At 36.0% G+C, this 19,105-nt stretch overlaps 2 protein-coding genes across 2 annotated transcripts; one reads left to right on the top strand and one right to left on the bottom strand.

The window, feature by feature from the left end:
* Positions 1 to 2,107: 2,107 nt before the first annotated feature.
* On the top strand, positions 2,108 to 5,929 carry LOC121744261 (receptor-like protein kinase HSL1). Its single transcript, XM_042137739.1, has 3 exons — positions 2,108 to 2,662; positions 3,175 to 5,357; positions 5,449 to 5,929. Exons 1-3 carry the CDS (start codon positions 2,217 to 2,219, stop codon positions 5,805 to 5,807), a joined length of 2,988 nt encoding a protein of 995 aa, XP_041993673.1. The 5' UTR covers positions 2,108 to 2,216; the 3' UTR covers positions 5,808 to 5,929.
* A 3,426-nt stretch (positions 5,930 to 9,355) lies between these two features.
* Positions 9,356 to 12,098, bottom strand: LOC121743613 (zinc finger protein NUTCRACKER-like). The gene is made up of 3 exons (XM_042136945.1): positions 11,836 to 12,098; positions 11,346 to 11,742; positions 9,356 to 10,429 (listed from the first exon to the last, which is right to left on the bottom strand). The coding sequence occupies exons 1-3, from the start codon at positions 11,933 to 11,935 to the stop codon at positions 9,646 to 9,648; spliced, it is 1,281 nt and encodes a 426-aa protein (XP_041992879.1). The 5' UTR covers positions 11,936 to 12,098; the 3' UTR covers positions 9,356 to 9,645.
* Positions 12,099 to 19,105: the final 7,007 nt, after the last annotated feature.

The raw sequence follows: 19,105 nt of genomic DNA, 5'->3' as shown, positions 1-19,105 counted from the left end.
TTGATCATATAGTATTGTTTGGCCTTTTCCAGTCATAACATCAATAATTTTGATTTTCTTGAGAGCGACAGCAGTAAATTTATGAGTGATAAACTGTAAAATGCATTTTGCCATATATTAGTCGAGAGTTACGTCCTTCAGTTCTTCTCAGCATCATTTCTATTAATAAATTAGAACAACATAATTTGTCTGTACATTTTTTAAAAACATCTATTTTCAATTGTTTAATTTTTTTCCCTCTTTTGAATGGAGCTGTTAATTATATAGTAGTATCAATTTGTACTTTAATCGAGTTTGGAAAATCATTTTAGTTATTTATTAATTATTGGTGGCTATTTACATAATTATGTTTGGTCACTTTTGAGTAGGGATGAATTGGCGAATTTGATTCGGAACTAGCGGTTGAAGTTTCGAAAAATTGTAACGGTATTTAACTCGACAAGTGTATTGGTTGCCAGTTTCAGTTCAAAATCATTGAATTTTTGCGTAAGTTTTGCCTTTTTCTCCAACGTTTCAATGAGCCACTGTTGGGTGGGGATAATTGGTCGTTTCGATTTTGAACCGGCAATTATAGTTCCAAAAATTAGAATAGTATCTGACCAGACAAAAGCATCGATGGCTAGTGTCGGTTTATGATTTTTTTTTGCCTTTTCTCATGTTTCCAATGTTTTTTTCGAAGTTTCACATTTTTTTTTACTTTTTTCTCAATTTTCAATTAAAATCGACAATTAATAGTCTTGTACGGTTTTAAACACACTAGAATCAAAGCCAATGTGGTAAAACTTGTATGATAATTCCAAGTTCATTCCGTAAGCAGTAGTTATAATTCGGAAACCAACATCATCAACCCTATTTTGATTCAAACGTGTGAACTATATGAGGATTTAAAATACATATGTGAAAAAAAAACAATTCATTGGACAACCAATTTAGTAAATTCAAATAAAACCCATCCACATTTATTATTTAATTACAACTTATCTATAAAAGTGTAAATCTTCCATTTACCTTAATATTTCTTCATTTCCCAGCTATTTAAGTGGCAATCAGATAAAATAGAAAATGGAACATAAATTCAGCCATATCCATTTTTAAAACTGAAATTTAACAAAATACAATTAATTAATGATAATTGTGTTTGTTGCCTTTATCCCAATAATTCGAGACAAACTTTTATCAAATTTGCTTTTATCCCATCCAAATAGTCCCAATAAAAATTTGGTGGATCCCACTCATCGGAATATGCTAACAAATTCACACTTATTATCAACTCTTCAAATTCCTTCCTTTTCCCATAAATAAATTTGTCACATTTCTCATCCCCTCCAATCCCAATCTATCCCAGACACCAAAACATGTATATTCCGTTCCTCCTAAATTAACTGAGTCATTATTTTTTTTCTAACGTCTCAAATTAAATGAATTATTTTTCACAAAAATCACTGCTTGTCTCAAATTAAGTAAATTATTATTTTTTTTGACAAAAATCATTGCCATTAATATTTCTTATTATATTATTATTGACCATATTTTATTATGTTTCTACATATCTATTTTATTTTTTCTGAATTTTATTGAATAGATACCAGTTTCTTAAACCTTGTGATAAAAAACCGCTTCAATTGATCTGGGATGACGAGAATATGCTGACTCAGTCCAATGTTAAAAATGATTTCGATTTCACGAATTATGTTGAGTTTAATCTCAAAACAATGACACAAATGATTAGTTTTCTAACTAAATACTACAACTCTCTGTGACACAAATTAATATTGAGTTAATTCAGTTCAATACAATCTCGGGACAAATTTGTCTCTGTACAATCGAAAAAAGAGATAATATCATACTACTTCATTTGTCTATAGCCAATTTTATTCTTTTTTGGCCCGTTAAAAAAAATTAGTTGTATTCCATTTATGATTAGATTCCATCTTTAATTACGCAAGTCTTGATCTCCACTAATAAATCTCTAAACGCTTTTTTTTCTTCTATATCTCTTTAATATTTATCAATTTTATACTAAATATCCAATAAAAAGGAGTACTCTAAAAATATATTAGAGTCCCCAAACCAACACTTTCCTCATTTAATTCCACCAACCCCAAGATTCCAAACCCACAATTTTTCCCTCCACACTCCATCACTTCAACTTCACACACAACACACACTGAAAGCAAGAACATTCTTATACTTCTTCTTCTTATTCATCTTCTTGCATGATCCATTCTCAATCATCAACAATGCCTCCATCACCTTCCCTCTCCTCATTCTTTCCCATTTTCCTCTTCTTCTCAATTCTCCAATCCACACACCTTTTTTCTCTTGCTCTAAACGAAGAGGGCATCCTCCTCCTCAGAGCCAACCTCCCCATCCCCGGCTGGTCCGCCGCCGCCGCCACCCCCTGCAACTGGACCGGCGTCGCCTGCAACCGCTTCGGCTCCGTCGCCGCCCTCTCCCTCTCTGGCGCCTCGCTCTCCGGCGCCTTCCCCATCTCCCTCTGCGACCTCCCTTCTCTCTCCAACCTCTCCCTCTCCAACAACTCCATCAACTCCTCCCTCCCCGCCGCCGTCTCCGCCTGCCGGAATCTCGTCAGCCTCGACCTCTCCCAGAATCTTCTCGTGGGCTCCATCCCCTCCACCCTCTCCGACCTCCCCTTCCTCAGGTATGTGATAAAGTTTCAATCTTTACTGTTTATTGAGAAATCAAGAAGGAATTTAATGCTCATTTGAATTCATCTCTCGGAAAATAGCCAGTTGGTAAAGAGGTTTAAATAGAAATCAGCCTTTTTTAAGTAAAGATTCAATTTTTACGGTTAAAAAGAGAGAATTTTCTTAGCTTCATTTGAATTCAGCTTTTCTGCGAATAGCCCAAGTTAAAGTCGGTAAAAAAGATTCAGTCTTTACGGTTAAAAATGATAAACAAAAGGAATTTAGTGTTCATCTGCAAATTACCTTTTTTATGGAGTCTGAATTTTCATCAGATGTCGTCAAGTATACGCAAAGAGCATGTTTTTAGCCTATCTGAATTCTCCATTATTAACTGTCATTTAATTTGTGGAACAATCTTTTCCATCAGCATTTATGATTAAGATTACAACGCCTCTTCACTTCAATTCCGATTTCCATAGAATCTCAGAAGCAATTCTAATCAATTGCAAATTGAATTTCACTCCAGGCACCTTAATTTAGAGGGAAACAGCTTCTCCGGCCAAATTCCGCCCTCTTTCGGCACTTTCCGGCAGCTCGAAACCCTAATTCTCACCGAGAATCTCCTCACCGGCCCGATTCCGGCGGCTCTCGGCAACATCACCACCCTCAAAAGGCTACTCCTCCCCTACAACCACTTCTCACCTAGCCCCATTCCACCGGAGCTAGGCAACCTCACCGACTTAGAGGAGCTCTGGATAAGCGACTGTGGCCTCACGGGCCCGTTCCCCCCGAGCCTCGGCCGCCTCCAGCGCCTCAGGAACCTCGACCTCTCGGATAACCTCCTCTCCGGGCCTCTACCGAGCCAAATCATGGGGCTCACCAGCATAGAGCAAATGGAGCTCTACAACAACTCTTTTAGTGGCTCATTGCCTCAACTTGGATGGTCTCATTTGACTAATTTGAGGAGATTGGATGCATCCATGAATAAGTTGAGTGGGACCATCCCGACCGAGCTCTGTGGCTTGCCTCTCGAGTCGTTGAACTTGTACGAGAACAAGCTCGAGGGGCTAATCCCCGAAAGCATTGCCTTATCTGCGAATCTCATTGAGCTTAAGCTGTTTGCGAATCCCCTGAGTGGCTTGCTTCCGAGGGATCTTGGCAAGAACTCTCCCCTGCAGATTTTAGACGTGTCGTACTGCAATCTCACCGGTGGGATCCCGGAGTTCCTGTGCTCGAATGGTGCTCTCGAGGCCTTGATCTTAATATCCAATGATTTCTCGGGGAGCATTCCCGCGAGTGTTGCCAAATGCAGGACGCTGCAGAGGGTTAGGATGCGTGGGAACCGGTTGTCCGGGGAGGTTCCGGATGAGTTTTGGGGGCTGCCTAATGCCTACTTGCTCGAGCTCCACGGGAACTTGTTCTCGGGGGGTGTCTCTCCGTTGATTGCAGGGGCTACGAACCTCTCCACGCTGTCGATCTCGAGCAATAATTTCTCGGGGAGCCTGCCTCGTGAGATTGGATCATTGGATGCCTTGATTGAGTTATCTGCGAGTGGTAATGTGTTCAGTGGCGAAATCCCGAGCTCCATTGTGAATCTGAAGCAGCTAGGGAGGCTTGATCTGAGCAACAATGATATATCTGGTGGAATTCCTATTGGAATTCATGAATTAGTACAGTTGAATGAGCTTAATTTGGCTCAAAATAGGCTCTCTGGTCCTATCCCTGATGAGATTGGGGACTTGCCTGTGTTGAACTATCTTGATCTTTCTAATAACAGATTTTCCGGGGAGATTCCTGCTTCGTTGCAGAATTTGAAGCTCAATAAGCTGAATTTATCGAGCAATCTGCTTACCGGGAACACCCCTCCCCTGTTTGCTGGCGATGCTTACAGCGATAGCTTTCTTGGAAACCCGGGGCTCTGTATTCGCGCCTCTGGTTCGTGTAGTCGGGGAGGGAGTGGGCGTAGTCGAGTCTTTTTGTGGATATTGAGGTCTAGCTTCGCTGCAGCTGCGTTGGTCTTCCTCGCTGGCGTTGTTTGCTTCGTGATCAAGTACAGGAAGCTCGGGCGGATGAAGAGGAACAGAGGTGCTGCGACCAAGTGGACGTCGTTTTACAAGCTCGGGTTCAGCGAGAGTGAGATCAGCGATTGCTTGAAGGAGGCGAACGTGATTGGGAGAGGCGCCTCGGGGAAGGTCTACCAGGCCGTGCTGAGCAATGGGGAGACCGTCGCTGTGAAGAAGCTGCACGACAGGGCTATTAGAGACGCGAGCAGCAACGCCACCATCAGCAGCCTTGATTCGGATGGGGACGGGTTTGAGACTGAGGTTGAGACGCTGGGGAGGATAAGGCACAAGAATATTGTCCGGTTGTGGTGCTGCTGTAGCGCGGGGAGATGTAAGCTCTTGGTGTACGAGTACCTCCCCAACGGGAGCCTAGGCGACGTGCTGCACAAGGGTGCGAAGAGAATATTGGACTGGCCAACGAGGTTCAAGATCGCGCTGGATGCTGCCGAGGGGCTCTCGTACTTGCACCACGACTCTGTTCCTCCGGTCGTGCATAGGGACGTGAAGTCGAACAACATATTGCTTGATGGAGATTTCTGTGCTAAGATTGCGGATTTTGGCGTTGCAAAAGTGGTTAAGAAGACTGCCAACAACGGTCTTGAGTCCATGTCGGTTATTGCCGGTTCGTACGGCTACATTGCGCCCGGTATGTTCGTACGCAACTGATACCGTTGTTGTTGTTGTTATTATTATTTTTTTTACGATTATGATAAAAAAAATGTGTGCTTTGATTGCAGAATATGCGTACACGCTACGTGTGAACGAGAAGAGCGATATATACAGCTTTGGAGTCGTGCTGCTCGAGCTAGTGACGGGGAGGCCGCCAATTGATCCCGAATTCGGGGAGAAGGACTTGGCGGCGTGGGTGAGGTCCACACTGGAGTCGCACGGGACTAGCGACGTGGTGGACCCGAAGCTCGGCTTGGCGAAGTTCGAGGAGCAAGTCGGCCGGCTCCTCGACATCGGGCTGCTGTGCACTAGCAACCTCCCCATCGCTCGGCCTTCTATGCGTAGGGTTGTGAATATGCTGCAGGAATTAGTTGCTTTGATACCTAAATCTCAAGAAAAGAAGCCCAGGAATTCCATTTTAATTTAGTCTAGTTTTAGATAAAAATGATATGGATTATATTATCAATTCGTGGTTGTTGGTGGGGATTTTATTTAATTCATCTGAAATTAAGTGGTAAAGTGACTTACAAGATTTAAATATATAATAGCATTATGCAACATTGTTCTCTAGAATATGAGATATGATATCATTTAATTAGATGTCAAAATTTGGATTTCAGCATCGAAGTTGTCTTGTCTTATATTTTGGTGCATTTAGTCAGTCTTTGCCGTCCCTCATTTATTGAATTGGGTCCTCAAGATTTAGGTGGAATCAATAAATATTGTATATATGGCTGTTAAATTTATATTAATTTTTTTTGCAAATAATTTGTTTATGGAGGGGTGGTGTGACACTTCGACCACTACTCAAATATAGTTTCGTCATTTTAATAAATTATACTCACTATATTTTGAGTAAATCGTCGAAAAAATGTGATGCATGTTTAGTCAAATTGTATATACCCATAACAATAGTACAAAAATTTGTAAAAGTTAAAATTTGTTTGCATGCCAATTTTTTTTGTGTGAAACTGTATTTTATATGATAGCTGAGATATCATATTGTTTTCTTGAAAAATATTAACAATATATTATCGTAAATTTATTTTATCGTAATATAATTGCTAACAAATTGAAATTCGATTGATTTATGTAATCGCAGAACAAATCAGAATTGACCAAATATCATGATTTCTTTAACCTTATATATTTTTTAAAGTGAGACTCAATTTCTAATAATTCATTCAAATTAAACGGCATTCTATTTATAAAATCACTACAAGTTAACGTTTTATTCATTTATACAACTCAGAACACTCAATCAATTCGTTAAAATCCAAATCAAAAACTAAATAGGGATAAGAAATACAGTGCAGTAATATTCTTTTATGCGTTTATCCAATAGTGATTTTGACTTGTGTAGAAAAGGAAAGTAGAAGTCAAGAGGATGAGACATCACGTTAAGAGGCAATAAACTAATATTATCACATTACGAAAAAAAAAACTAATATTATCACATTAAGAAAATAATTGGATGTGAATGACTAGTATTATTTCGTTGGATAATAACAATAAGAAATTAAGTATATATATATACATGTAGTCATCTTTGTACCTTAGAGTTTTAAAGATTATTTAAAGTAAAATAGTCGAATGTGAATGACAATAATTGTTACATTGAATGATAACTCTAAGAAATTAAATATATACGTTTGCATAACTTATAATTTTACATAATACTATTAAAATAATTAGATGCGAATGACCATGATTATTTCGTTGGATGATAACACTAAATATATATACATGTTGTCGTTTTTATAACTTAGAATTTTAAAGAATTTAATAATAAAATAATTGAATAAGAGTGACAATGATTATTTCGTTGGATGATAATACTAAGAAATGAAGTATATATACATGTAGTCATTTTTATAACTCTGAATTTTTATAGATTATTTTATGATAAAATAATTGGATGCGAATGACTATAATTATTTCATTGAATAATAACACAAAAAATTAAGTATATATAAATGTAATCGTTTTTATAACTTAGAATTTTAGGAATTATAAATAATTGGTGAGTACGGCAATTATTATTTTGTTGGATGATAATACGAAAAATTAAGTATATATACATGTATTTGTTTTATAACTTAGAATTTTGAAAATTATTTAGTAACAACATAACCGGATGCGGATGATTATTATTTTTTCATTGAATAATAATATTAAGAAATTGAATATACGCATATATTTGTTTTTTTAATTTTCAATTGTAAAATTATTTTATAATAAAATAATTTGTTGTCAATGATTATAGATAGTGAATTAAAAATTAGTACGTATTTATCAGTTTTAAGCAAACTCAAACGATAAACAAACTTTTATATTACTGTGTGAATATTCAATAAAATTCTCCATTTGCAAGTCAATTCAAATGCTTTTATAGTAGAACTGTATTTTGCAAATTTGAAGATAGTCAATCTATAATATTTTTCTAAAAATATTGTAATTTTTATTAAATTTATTTTATTTTTTTCCTAATCATAATATTCATCCGAAAATCATGAAATCATAAACCATATGAATATAATTTGTAGGGGAGAGTTTAAATATGGATAAAATGGAAAAGAAATATCCTCAATTTTTTTAATGAAAGAAGATAATTATGTAACGGTTGATATATATAAATGTTGATTATGAGAAACTTACTCTTTCCTAAATGGTCAACAAAAAGGGTAAATATGTAATACATTATATTTTGAAATGTGTAAAATACCTTAAATGTCCAATTTTGTGTATACAATTTTTGTTAATTTATCACTACCCTAATTTAAATTCGAAAGTTACGAAATCTTCATTAAATCTGAATATATGATGGAAGTATTAATTACTAAAAATCAAGGCTAAAGTGGACAGCATAAGGCCCACTAACGAGTTCAAACCACACCACCGAAAATTTCATATTTGGATCATTATTGGGCTAAAGTGGACAGCGTAAGGCCCATTAACCGCACTATAATAAGTGATCACAATCTATAATTTCATTATGGTGATTTTCTTTTCTTTTCCACCTTTATAAAATTAGATGAATTAAATTTGAAAAAAAAAGTAGTATCACTATACTATAGTATTAAATAAGTGAGACTGTTCAACAAAAAGAAAAATCTGATTATAACTATATAGTCTTGGAAAAAACTTAACTTTAGTAACGAATTGACGATATATACTTCTGATGTAAAATATATCTTGGATAAAATCGTAATTATCTTTAATGTAAGATGATATATTTCGTTGGTAATAAACAATGTGGGTCGCTAATGAGTAGGACAAAACTGAGCCTACCACTAAAACAAATTATTGAAAATTAATATTGAAATTATATCCTCAGTGGGGTTGTGTATGAAACACGTACATACATATTATATTCTTTGAAGTCATGGGCGAGTCATTTTTTAATTTGTATCAATTGGTAATATAAAATTTTAACAGACCTTAATATGTTTTAACCGAGTGGATGAATATTTAGTGACTAATTCGGTAATTCCAAGCCAATTATATGTAAATGTAACTAGTATGTAGTTTAATTTCACTCCCTCGCGAACTCTAGTGTTGTTCCACATCGGTTGTGTGTTTAATGAGACGTCCGATGACTCAGAGTGATGGCTTGAAAAAGTTGCCAGTCGTATTGTGATGTTTGGGAACTAACTCGGAGTGTGAATCCGTTTAGCAATATTCTATTTGGTCTATAAATTCCACATTTGTTGCCTCAGACAATCCAGAATATAGTCTATATTCATTGCTTGTTCAACCATACCTACCTAGGATTCCTTTCCTCCATTCTTGCATGAAACATTTATGCATTCTTTTCTATTAATAATATATTTTCACATCTTTCTAAGTACATATGGGGTTTGGGAAGATAACAACTAGGGCACAATTTAAATAAAGCAATAATGGAGCCTCTTTTCTTTGCCCCCACCAAATATTAAACCCCCTTTCCACCAAAAGATATAGCGAAGCCCATAATTTTCAAAAGGTGAAATATTATTATAAACACATATTTTCATGTTTTCTAAGACAGGATATGCATGAATCTTAGTTATGTCTCTCTCTCCAAGTAAATATTTCTATGCATCTTCCTCTTCCTTCTCCTCAAAGCTTGCAATACTAAATTCCTTCCTCTTTTCCTTTCCCTTTTTTGTCTTCTCCCTTTCTCAGCATCACACTCCACTTTATTCCCTTGGTACAATATGATATGCATATCCATCATCAACAACAATATTCTTGATATTTCTTTATGCAATAATCATTTCATTTCATATCCATCCATTGATTGATGAAGGATTGCAGATCGTCTGCATTCCAAGAAAATCCCTCGTTTCTCCCAACCCAATCTCCTCATCACCGGTCATCGCCCTACCACACCGTTTCACGGGAGGGTACAACGAGACCTCCATGTCGCTCCCAAGCCCGCTAGTCCCCGAGTTGGTTGCACTGTACAACCCACAAAGCTTGTCTCCATCTTCGTCACGACCAAACTTCCCAAGGATGTTGGAGGAGTCTGTAGTCGTGGTGGTGGACCCAATCTGCGCGGCCCTCTGCAGCAGAGCTGTTGCAGAGATGGCCGCGCAGCTCTGGTTCTGGTGCTGGTGCTGAGCACTGAAGAGGGATGGAGCGTTAACCTCTTTGTTGTTCATCATAGGGTTTTGATTCGGGCTGAAATCCCAATTCATCATGTGGCATGAAGAGGGTGGTGAATTAGGGTTTTGGTGGATGAGTGGGTGGTCAAGGGTGATTTGACGGTGGTGCATTTCTTGAAGGTTTTTTGGGATGGGGTTGTTGTTTTGGGGGATGTGTATATTGGGCTGGTTGGTTTGAGGTATCCAAATGGGTAGGTTTTTAGGGATGTTTGAATGGTTGTTGATTGAGTTTGATTTGAAGATTGGAGGGAAATGTTGCTGCCCTAACCCTAGAGAGGAGCCAATGAGATGGTAGTTGAGATTTGGATTGTTGTGGTTCATGTGTGATGTTGCGGTAAATCTAGCCGTTTCTTCGGCTAGGGCATCGCAGAAGGCTCGGTGAGTGATGAAGCTATCTCTCCTGTGTTGGGACGAAGACAAGATCGAGGAACGAATCAAGATCAATAACACAATAAAATTCTATATAAAGAATTCAATGTAATCAATAATAAGTATCCATTATATCATTGTTTATTTTACTAATTTCATTTTTGTTTTCTACCATATTTTTCAAGTGACAAAGTCAAGATGAGCAAATATTAATTTTTGATTGAAAGCACCGCCTTATGATATTTTTATACCCACTAATAAATTCATTATTTAAATACTACTATTTACTTTAGATAATTATAATTAACGAAGCTTAGTTATTGTTTATTGTTAAAATTGAAGCTTAATATTATTATAGTTATAAAATAATTTGACCTAACAAAAAAAAAGCTGCAGTGATCGAATATAACGAATCCCAAGTAACAACTCGAAAAATTAAACTAACACACACAAAAAAAATGAAACCGAATCAAGAAACCAACATGAAAAAAATGACAAATAATAGTGCTAGCTAGTGAGACTAGTTTCAAATATCACAAACCTTCATATATCAAGAATGGTTTCACAATTTTGCAAGATCAAACATTTTAGGGTATTCAAGAACCAATTCTTGGGTGAAGAAACCTAACCAACAACTAATTCTACAAAAACAAATACTATTTCATCCAAATCAATTCAAGAGAGTAATCACAAAAAGATTTTTTTTAAAGAAACTAGTCATACACATGTACCTTAAAAAAATAGTACCACCACAATAACATTTGAGGATATTCAAGAGCAAATTCTTGGTTGAAGAAACAACCAATCTTTCTTAACTATTCAAAAAAAAACCTACAAATCAATTCAAGAAACACACATACATGCTCATGACATCCAAACATATATAGAACTAATCACAAAAACAATTTTTTTTTAAAAAAAAAGAAAGAAAGAAACTTGACACATACCTTGAAAAAATAGTGCCACAATCACATTTGTATTCCCTAGTGCCACAAGTCTTGTAGTGTGCCTTCCAATCCGAATGCACCGCGTATCGCTTGGAGCACTTGTCGCACTTCCACTTCTTCTCCCCGTGCTTCCTGCAGAAGTGCTTCTTGATCCCGGTGAGGTCCCCCAGCGCCCTCGACGCGTGGTGGTGCACGCACGTCTTCTCCGGGCACACGTACACCCTCTTCCTCGCCTCCTTCCCCGTCCTCTGCTTCAGCTTCCACGGCAGGTTGTGCCCCCTCTTGTGCAGCTGCAGGTTCTGGTCCCGTTGGAACCCTTTACCGCATATCTCGCACAAGAACCGGTTCGTCGCCATTAGGGTTTTTGGGGACAGGGCGATCACCTCCGCCTCGGGGTCTGTTTGGCACGGAACACAAAACCTTTTTTTTACTTTTTAGGTTAATTTTCGAAATACGCGATGATGTGATAGATATACAGAAGTCTGTGTACCTGGATTTCCGGGGAGATTTCGCTTCTTCTTTAGTGGGGGTTGAACGACGTCGATTTGAGCTGAGGCGACCGAGATTGCTTCTTCTTCTGTAGATCTCATCTTTGAGTGATTTTTGGATCAATTTAGCTAAGTGATGAGATTTTTTTTGTTGTAAGAAGGGAAGAGCTAAAAGATAACTTTCTAAAGTGATGTGATCAAATGCAAGGAATTAACATTAGGTCTCTCTCTTAGGCTCCAAAGTAGAGAGAATTATGAGTGGGTTGATTAAGGGTTTTTAATCTTATTTAAGTAACTCAAGTTGGTGATACTGTGGATTTGGCAGACTTGGGTGAGATTTTTATGTTTAGGGTATGCTAGTACATATTTTTAAAAATTAAATATATTTAATATGTGTGTGTGTGTGGGAGAGAGTGGATGATGACTCATATGATGAGGTCCAAAAAAGAATTGTGTGTGTGTGGCTTTCTGGTTGGAATGATTACCCCATAATTGTTTGCTTTTTGTTTTTATATTTTACTACTACTATTAATTAACATTATTATGCTAGAACATAGTTACAAAAATATGGTCACTGTGAATTCTTGTGTTTGATTAAATCTGTAAAAGAGCCCCACTTCCAAATTATTTTACTACAATTGTACATTTTTACTGTTTCAAAGGCCAATTAGTGTTTTAGTATATGGTTCTAAATCAACTAAATTTCAAAATTGAAAATTGAGTAATACTTTTTGAGGGAAATGTGTGACATATATCTATGTATTATTGAGTCGAATGGCCGGTGCAATTATATTTATGAAAATAGTTGACAATGGGAATTACCTCAAATTAAGTTAGTTTTAACTTATTATTGAGTTAGTTCTAATTTATTATTTTCAAATTGGTACTTGAAGCGTATAATCTGTATGATGCCTCGAATATATTATGCAAATAAGAATTCTACAATGTATAGTACTATATTTCAGTGGCTCCTCTATTTTGGTATTTATCATTTATATATAAATTTAACCGCGTGTAGCTGAAGCAATAGTTTACAATTCAAGTTTTTCTTCAAAATGATTCACAGCCACATCCTAAACTCCAACTCTAATGAAAAATAGCTAGTCAAACGTTAAATAGCTACATTTTTAACTACAATGAATTTATTTATTTTGTTCATATATGTTTTCGTTTAAATAAATAAAAATATATGGTACGATCGATATGAACAAGAAATTACTACCAGCTCAATTTTAAACAAAACATTTGTGTATATATGTGCATTATATATTTATAGTCAAAGGAAGTTGAATTCCAAAGAGAACGACAAGCAAAACTAGCCTAACGACAGAATAAACCCATTGGCTACCAAAATCCATCTCACATTCGATAAATAATTTTTTTGCCCCATTACCTAAGATAAGTATATAAGTAATTAATTTACTTTCCAAAAATTATAATAATTCCCTTTTGTATTCCCAAGAAAAAAACGACAACGGAAATGTGAGAATCCACTCTTAGTTTCCTATCCACTTTCCCAATTTCTTTGGGCGTTCTTGATTAATATATATTCTTATTTTTATCATATATTGAGGTTTTTATGACCTCTCACAACAAGTTGTAATATTAACTATATCCATGCCAAATCATTTTTTTTAAAATAGTATATTTGTATTTTTAATTCATTTAGTGACTCGGGCTTCCTCAATTAATTAATTAATCATGGGAGGATGACCTTCCTCCTAATACATACTCTATTTAGGTAGATTTGAATTTGGATGGTCGTTTCTAATTGTTTACATGTATATTTCTTGCGGATATTTGTCTTCAATCATGCACTATTTTCGTGTAATTTATCTTTTGTAACGAAACTTGCGTCTTCTAGCTAACTCTTTTATTTTACAATTTTTATAAGAAATATTGATCAAAACATATAAAGTTTTCACTTAAAATATACTATTAGCTAGAGAAGGGTCGGTTGAGAGAGTATAGATGGTTTCCTTCACAAAGAATGTTAGAACAAGTATATTATTAGAGAGAGAGAGAGAGAGAGAGAGAGTTTGATATATAGTTGGATGGTTTCCTTCACAAAGAATGTTAGATGATGAGCACTTTATTTATTCTCTAGGAGAACTGCAGTTACTAAAGCACTTAGATTTAGAGGAATATGCTCTGGAGTTATTTTAATTTAAGCACTGTTTTTAATTATTACCTAATTAATTAATAATACTACAATTAATTCAACAAATTTGCTATTCAGTTTAATAAAGTAATGCTATATTGAATCCAAAACATAAACTCCTATGTTTGATTTCAATAATTTTATTAAACCTCAACTAAATAAAATATTAGTTAAATAAAGGATAGTTTTAGGGTTTTCTCGAACTGGTTAGAACTATTTTTATGGCTCGTAAAATAACTAAATAGGATACATAATCTACTGAATTTTGTGGTTCTCGCAAGCATAATGATATCATGTTCATAGCTTGAAAAAAAATGAGATTTAGAGTGTTAAAAATACAGATTCCTAGTGACATTGTAAAGAATGTAAATTTCGTAAATTTTAGAAGTGTGAGTAGTAGTTATGGCTTACATTTCCAGCACACACCCTTTAATCATAATCTAATAATTGTATAGATGTGTGCATTTGCTTTATGCCTTTGTTTAGAATTTAATCTTTGGAGTTTAGCTGTTGAATTTAAGTGATTTTCGAATATTCTTTCCCATCTCCCACACTACTCTCATAGCCTGCTAATTCGACTTTCAAGATCCACCTCTTTGCTTTTCCATACATACCTTTTTAATATATATGCATATATACTGCTCAATTATTCATCTCTCTCTCTCTGGGTTGATCCACCATGTTTCATGATCATGTGCAGTGTACACTGAATATTGAAATTGAATCAAAAGAAATATTCGATTTGATCTGAACTAAATTAACATAGAGAAGTAAAGTGCATGTGTATAAGGTGTTAATTAATCTATATATGAAGAAACTTTTGGGGTTGTAAGTAAGTTATGGCATTAAAATTAATTTGTGTTGATATGTTACATTTCGTAGTGCCAACTTATTCAATATATCATACATGACCTATTAAATTCACGGAAATAGGACACAATTTAAGGTTTTGTTGGTTGTGGTTTATTTTATGTGTTTTGTGATTGTTGTTTAGATTTCTCATTTGGCTCAAAGATGTTGTGAGACCACTCCTTTGGTGAATGAGTTGACGGATAACAACATATGATGATGTGTGTTGACGTTCATTTCCTTCTGTTTTCTTGTGTTCATCTCTTGAATTGGTCTTAGATGGAGTGTGTGCTTTTCTTTGTATGTTAATATTGTTGCTTTTTGTCGTTGTTTATGTTTTAAACTGCTTCTGTTGTCTGCCATTTTCATGACCTGGGCATTTCTGAACTGTTTCTGTTGTCCGCCATTCACATGACCTGAGCGTTTATACTACATCGAGAAAATATGTTAAATTTGAATAGGAATATGAATTTTATTTCTTAAAAGTTTGTATTGGAATATTTGTAACAACTCTTTATCTAGGTATACATGATGTATTTAGGGAAAAGTAAAACCTTGTCATCAAGGGCATGTTTGTTTCCCCTATTTGTCTTTTAGTTAATGTATTTTAGTCCAAGTTTTTGCACTTCGAAAATCTAAATAACTAATGTACGTTGCTTCTTTGTTTTTTAGGGTTTAATTGTCGTCTTCTTATCTAATAGGAGTATATAATTGGATGTTATAAATATTATTTGTTCTTTGTTTGCTTCGACTTTCAATGCTAAATTTGAGTAGTGTCGCATTCATTCTCTCCATGGGTTTGTATTTGTATCCAAGGATTTGGAATGTATGTCATAAGGTTATTTATACGAGGTTGTAGACTTCCATATATCAATATGCATGGAGAATTTTGTTAGTTTATGTTCAAAATTTTGACTAAAATGTGTGTATGTTCTACTTTGTGTTTGTTAAGATTAAAGGAAGTCATTTCTTTTCTTTCTTTTTTTTTCCATTTCAAATCTAGGAGGTGACGATAAATTTAAGACTGTGTCACGATTAACTTGAATTTGAGATTTTTTTTATCTTAAGCATCGTTAGGCCATCACACGCGCGGTTGCCGTCTTCTTTAGATAAGGGAGTATATTTTCTTTTACTTTTTTCACTTTGATAATTTATTGCTGAACAAAAATGTATAATGTTTGCAAGTTCGTACGAAGAAATTTAGTCACACACGATATTTAAGAAAAACAACAAATTCAATGACATTGCAAAAATATGATGTTTGTAGCGTTTGCCATGTGTGCGTCACTTGATTTTGATGTGTACTGCAAGATCGATGCATATGTGAAGGGTATATATTCACTAGTAGTACTAATTATTTTAGACTAGACTAATTAACAAAGATTTATGCTAATTTTTAGCATCGATGGTCTGTATATGAGAGGGGACAAAGCAATCAACAAAGATTTATTTCGAGGGAGAAAAAGCAATCGAACACTAATTATACGAATCTTTGTTAATTAAATAATTTAAAAAAATCACCATATGATACTTATAGAGCAAACTTCTTAGAATGATTTTTAATCAAAGCTTCAATTAATTACTTTCGTGGACCATAAAGTAGTGTGTCCATTGTCATGGACATTTAGGCAATGAAATAAAATAAGTTAAATGACCACAATGATAAGGCAATCATTATTCATATCTAATCTAAAAAGATTAATAAAAGTCCCTTTTATGCTTTAAAAAGTTTCCACTTTCATTCTACATCAAATATAATCTAGTAATAACCCTATACATAACTGTAAATTGTTTTTATAGGGGGGAAGGAAAATTGGTTTGATCAAATAAATTGACAATTAATGGTTGATTTCTCAAAGTATGTATAATTTATTTTGATTTAAAATCAAGGTAATTTTATTACCAAAACAATCACAAATTTGTCTCTCGTACATGGTCCACCCTCTATATTGTTGTCAATATCTTGCTTAAGTAGTTGTGTATCCCTAAATAAATTAGAAGAAACACGTTAATTAGATGTCGAGTTTATTGCGCTAAAATTAATTGCAATATGTCCCACAATTATTTCCTAATGATGTAGATTTGAAGTCAAAAGGAGAATTAGAAAGTCGATGGATAACAACAGTTCAGTTAATTTGTTATTATCATGATAAAAATTAAATATTTATGGGAATGTCATATATCAATTTTGAAAGAGGGGTCCAATTGCCACTATAAAATGCTACTAAAACCTAGGAAGATGTTGCCTAGCTATGCTGAATTTGATATTTTGGTTAAAAAAGATAAATAGAAAAACAAAAAATATAAAAAGCAAAATCGATTAAGACAGCATTATGTTCAAATTAATACTATTATACTACTATAGTCCTACAAGGCTACAATAGTTACAGAAATTATTTTTCTCAAAATGCAATATGTCACCACAATATTATCGACTCTCCCTTTTGTCGGCCAGTCTCAAGAGTGGCATTTTCTTTTTTAATTCGCTTTATTATTTGAATTATTGAAAATAAGATTAATTATATTACCATTAGTATTTTATTCTTTAAGTCCGATATAATACTCGAATTGTAAAAATTAGTTAATCATATGTTATTCTCCAGCTTTTTTATCTACTTTTAAAAAATTTGAATTTACAAATATTTAGCAAACATCCCAATATTTCAAAATTCAAATTTCAATAGCAAAATGATACGATGCACTTCTTTTAGATACCGATATTAAGAAATTAATGTTTAATAATTGAAGTGAATAAATAATAAAGTACAAAAGAGAAGAAAGAATATGAATTAATTTTTTCCATAATAGGAAATGCATTATTTATCTTAGGAGGTCATTAAAAAAAATACGAATCAATTAGCTTAGGGCATCAGCAGTGGCGCGCCTTAAGGCGCGCCCTATGACGCGCCACGTCATCAGTTTTATCCTCCTTCCCCCCCACCTGCAGTGGGGCGCCCTAAGGCGCGCCCTCTGGCGCGCCACATCATCATTTTATTGTTTTGTTTAATTAATTTAAATGTTTTCAAATAACAAGTAACGAGTAAATAAAAAACGTCTAAATAACAAATGACGACGCATTAATAAAAAAAAGTTACACCATTCAACTTTAAAAAAAACAACTAAGTCGGTGCAATTCCCAACTTCTGACGCAGCTCATCGATTAACGCCAGAGATATTCGGCTTCGTCGGGGTCGGTACACTTCTTGAGGGCCTTATGCGTTTGCAATAACGTCCTCGCCATCGACGCTGTTGCCAACGACTCAAACGCGGTGGCCGTCTGGGTCGGGAGCGTTTCCGGGAACGGAGATGGGTTTGCAGCGGTCGAGGATGAGGTCGCGGCCGCCTTCCCCTTGGCCTTCGCAGCCTTGACGCCGGGAGGACACCGGTGTGCCGGAACTCCCTTCATCCACGTATGTCCGGTTGAGGTCAACCGGGTGATTGCCGCTGCCGCTGCTCGTGTAATCACCAGCTTTGGTGGTCTTCGTCCTCTTCGGCGCACCAGTGTGCAGAATTCCACCTTGGAACTTCTGCTTGTCCCTCAAGAGCGCCCAGATGGCCTCGTGCTTGAAGTCGCCGTACATCGACCGGTACGACAACAGCGCTTTAGCGCGCAAGTCGCTCAAGCTCTCGCCGCTCCCCTGTGCCCGCGTGGACTTCTCGAACTCTGCCGCGTACAAGTTCACTTGCTTCTTCACTTGATCCCAGTGCTTGCGGAGTTGCTCACGTTTGCACTTGTACGCGGTCGGCGGCTTGGCCTCATTGTAGAGGCCGGCGATGCGCTCCCAGTACGCGCCCTGTCTCTGGTTGTTCGCAAAAATCGGGTCTTCCGATATATCTACCCAACACCGGGCCAAAATGAGGGTTTCGTCGTCGGTGTAGTTCGTACGGCCGGGGGCGTACTCATCGCAATTTCAGGGAGGCGGCAACTTCTGCGCCCGCTGCCGGTTCCGCTTCTTTTTGGCTGGGGCGGAAGCGGTCGCGGCGGGTTCGGTGTCGGGATCGGGTTCGAAAGACAGTTCCATGTCAGACAACCCGTACGATTCCATACTGAAATCGGGATCGTACTGGGTGTCGGCGTCGAACGAACGATATTGGCAGGGTTCTGTACCCGGCCAACGCGCCTCTCCGCTAAACATATGACTATTGGGACTTGAATTCATTTCGTAGTAATTACGTAAATGTAATAAGTTTCGAAAGTGAAATCGTGAAATGAAATTACAAATGAACTCTATTTATAAAAAACCGAAACCGCGTGCCATCGT

Source organism: Salvia splendens, chromosome 8 (genome assembly GCF_004379255.2).
Source record: "Salvia splendens isolate huo1 chromosome 8, SspV2, whole genome shotgun sequence".
Classification (NCBI taxonomy): Eukaryota; Viridiplantae; Streptophyta; class Magnoliopsida; order Lamiales; family Lamiaceae; genus Salvia; species Salvia splendens.
The sequence above is the reverse complement of the archived record's forward strand: the minus strand, read 5'-3'. Positions and strand labels throughout refer to the sequence as shown.